The sequence below is a fragment of the Corylus avellana genome, chromosome ca8, assembly GCF_901000735.1.
Source record: "Corylus avellana chromosome ca8, CavTom2PMs-1.0".
In the NCBI taxonomy this organism is placed as follows: domain Eukaryota; kingdom Viridiplantae; phylum Streptophyta; class Magnoliopsida; order Fagales; family Betulaceae; genus Corylus; species Corylus avellana.
This window is the reverse complement of record NC_081548.1, coordinates 22,440,376-22,444,176: the sequence shown is the minus strand read 5'-3', so window position 1 is coordinate 22,444,176 and position 3,801 is coordinate 22,440,376. Positions and strand designations below refer to the sequence as shown.

The following is a 3,801-nucleotide window of genomic DNA, read 5'->3' as shown; positions in this document are numbered from 1 at the left end:
CCATGATTGAGTCCCCAGCCGCCCCCATCAACACAAAACAAAAATCCATCCAACAACTTGCTGTGCACATTTCTGCTCCGGCCACCTGTTATTATTTTGATTGAAGACTTGGGCAATAATGATCTTTTCTCTTTTGACATTTTTTGTCACACTATAATTACTAGGAAATTCAACAACCACCATATGGAAGTGGAAGTTTGTTTGTGGTAAAGGTTAAACATTAGTCACTATTGGGATATGTTTTTTTTATAATTAAAGAGCTAAGTTGGGCATATGGGGACACTGTCCCAGAGAATTCAAAAAACATTCCCACGGCATTAGGGCAATTGAATGTAGCAGCAAACTTCCTTTTTCTTTGGGAAAAAAAAGAAGCAATTTTGCATTAATAGACATCTTCAATTGAAGCAAAAATTACATGGCTGATAGCTAGCTCTCAAGCTAGGAACAGAAATCACTTATTCAAAGGTGGAAAAAACAAAAAAAAACAAAAAAAAAAAACCTCAACCTCTCACTTGGCAAACCTCATTGAAAATACAGAGATTTGGAAACTCTAAAATCTTTTTCCTCTTTCTTTCTTTCTTTCTTTTATCCTCAAAGGCATCTTCCTCCATATCCTGCATTTCTGAACAATGCTTGCTTTACATCTTCAGAACTTAGTAGTATTCTCTGCTCCATCTCCTATTGCCATGACAAGAAGGAAAACAACCAGACATTACTTCACATGCTTTAAAAAAAAAAAAAAAACAGATGGGTTATATTAAGTATTAAGTACCTCTGAGCAAGAAGCTTGCATTGCAAAGTCATTGAAACAGCTGATGACACATTGTTCAATCTCTAGGCCTAATGCTTCTAAGGTATTCACAGTCGATAGCAGCAACCCTGGCTTCCCTGCACAGCAAATCTCAATCCTGGTATCCACATTCCTCCTCTCCACATCAAACTGCAAGAATTTACCCCATTCAGGATTAATTAAATCTGGTGATCATGATTCAAGTTATTGAGTAGTGCTTCTAGAGAAGTTACCTTCGGTGAATTTCTAACCAAGGCTTCATTGGGTTTCACCTTCTTGAAAATGTCTGAATTCACCTCAATGTCTTGCAAATTCTTGATTTTCTCTAGGAGTTCTTTCATGTAATCTATGGTGTCTCCAAGTATAGACGTCCTGTCCATCTGTTAATCAAATCCGCACCCCAAACAAAAAAAGAAAATTAATCTCCCATAAATATAAACATGAACCCCTGCAGGCTGCATGCTTAGAATGTGGTAAAATCCAAATAATTACAACATGGGTTTCACTGCTTTACCTTGCTTATCTTAGGAACAATGGATCTCAGCATTGAAAGCCGATCATTTAACCTTTTTCTTCGCCTTCTCTCAGCCATTAGATTCTTCGAAGGCTGGCCCTGCAGCTTTTTAGCTCGATTACTACTCTTTCCTTCAAGGCAAGCCCCCGTGTTGAAAGCTGGGGCCTCTGGCGACTGTATTGGCTCCACTTTGCAAGAAGCTTGCACCTCCAAATCGTGAATTTCATCCCCAAGAATACCCAGTTCCTCTTCCATCATGGCAAAGGGATAGTCTTCTTGAACAGGAAACGGCGGCGTATCAAATGTGTTGAGCGGTGAATCAGTAAGCTGTGGAGCTGAGAATTCATTGGCAAATGGGAAATAGAGCTCATTGAAATTAGTTTGTTCAAGGGGCGGGGAGAATCCTTCGCAGGAAGAGTATGGAAAGACAAGTGCTGGGTTTTGATGAAAGCAATCAAAAGTCCAGCCATTAGAGAAGAGCTCATTCATTTCTGTTGGGATATTTGTTTCCAAAGTGTCTCCTCTTAGAGCTAGCAATTCCTCTAAGAAAGCCTGTTCATTTAGCTCCATCTCTCTCTCTCTCTCTCTCTCAATCTCCCTCTCTCTTGGGAATGTTAATGCCTTGATAATATGAAGTTGCACCAAGTTGAAGCATATATATATATAAAGGAAACACAAAAGAAAAAGGACCATTATATTATGTGTTAAGTTGTAGCCATTATCACCTACCTAATGAAATGGAATCAGCTTTTGCCATCAATGATGTTAGCTTAGCCTATAATAGTAAATTTAGTCCAATATAATTTGGTGAATTTCATGTCATGGTTTGAGTCTATTAAACCATATACGCTGGAAATAATTAATTTAATCATTTAATTAAAAGAACGCTAAAAAATACAATTTTATCTCACAGTTAATGGATGAGGTTGACATATTAGCTTTAATCGATTCTCGGAATTATTTTTTTTAACTAGTATTAATTTAAGAGTTGTAGGATAAATAAATAAAAAGGTTTCTAACATTACTCTTTAATTAATATTTTAACACTTCTTTTCAATAAGTGAGATCAAGTACATATAATATTTAATTGAAGAGTACTAATTTTTATATATATATATATATATATATATATATATATATATATATATATTATATTTTTTATTTCACAACTATTCCAATATAGTGATATGGCAATCACAATCAACCTTTAAATTATTATTTTTTTAAAACAAAAATTGATCAAATAATTGATTGGGACTATTACGGTAGCAAATGAGAAAGACAAATAACGGAGATAATGTTCGAACAAACCTTTATTATGATATGACGTTAAATTATTACTTATGTTAAAAATTTAAGTTTATAAAAAATAATTATTGAATTGATGTTCTAAAAGGAAAACGAGAATCATGCATATATTACCTATACATTCTGATTACAATAATTAATCATGGTGAGGCTGGATTAATCAAGTTATAAGTTGACCCTGCCCATCATTTACGTCCGTAGGAGATTGAGTGTTATTATAATATGGTAATTTTTAGGCTAGGTTTTGGCTCCACCCTTCATGGGAATGCCTAGCGCCTAGGGTTATGCTTTCCTTTAAATAAAATTAAATAAATAAAAAGCTGCTCTTTTTATTTATTTTTTTTTTCTCTCTTTAGGGGCAGGGTGAGGGAGCTGGGAGGGGGGGTTGGGGGTGGGGGCGAGGTGGTGATTTCATGTCTTTTTCACCGAAATCGCAGCAATCGAAGAAACTAAATATAAAAATGTCATATTCAGAAAAATTTGACCCCAGAGTCTGTCTGAACCGAAAAGGATACACTTAGCATTATAGACCCTGTCAGGTTCTTTGTATGCTTCACCTCTCTAATATTTATTGGCCATCAACAGAGAAAAACAAAAAAAAAAACAAAAAAACAAATTACAAGATAAATAAAATAAAATAAAAACCCCTCCTCCTTCCCCTCTCTCTCTCTCTCTCTCTCTCTCTCCTTCTGTGTGTGTATGAGAGTGAGAAAGGTTGCTGAAGTTGGGTCCCATATCTTAAAGCCTCCAAATTTAGATTAGCTCACAAATTCAAATGAGTTGGTGGCCTTTTTTTTTTGGTTCCTTTCACGATTTACTCATTATTAACTCCTGCTCTTTTGTTTTTGGTGCTATACAAAAGATAAATTGGCACACATATATATACAAAGAGAGATACTAGCAATTTTTATTTATTAATTTTGTTTTGAACTCGAGTTTGAGCTTAATACCGAGCTAAATAATCTGTTTAAAATCGACCGGTTCATTATTTTTGGAACGAACTTGAGCTTGTTTAGTAGTTGCTCAATAAGAGTTTTTGTTTTTTTTTTCGTAAATTTATACGGATAATTAGTTAATTAGATAAATTAATTTGAATCTTAAACAATCAAATCTCGAGTCTATATATGCAGAGGCGGACCTACATAGGTCCTTGGGAAGACAAATGTCCCCCCAAAATTTTAAAATTACC

General features: G+C 34.8%; 1 protein-coding gene across 1 annotated transcript; it reads right to left on the bottom strand.

Moving 5' to 3' along the window:
• Positions 1 to 399: 399 nt before the first annotated feature.
• LOC132190327 (transcription factor bHLH93-like) lies at positions 400 to 1,918 on the bottom strand. Its single transcript, XM_059605281.1, has 4 exons — positions 1,305 to 1,918; positions 1,024 to 1,170; positions 773 to 940; positions 400 to 678 (listed from the first exon to the last, which is right to left on the bottom strand). The coding sequence occupies exons 1-4, from the start codon at positions 1,872 to 1,874 to the stop codon at positions 592 to 594; spliced, it is 972 nt and encodes a 323-aa protein (XP_059461264.1). The 5' UTR covers positions 1,875 to 1,918; the 3' UTR covers positions 400 to 591.
• Between the last annotated feature and the right edge of the window lie 1,883 nt (positions 1,919 to 3,801).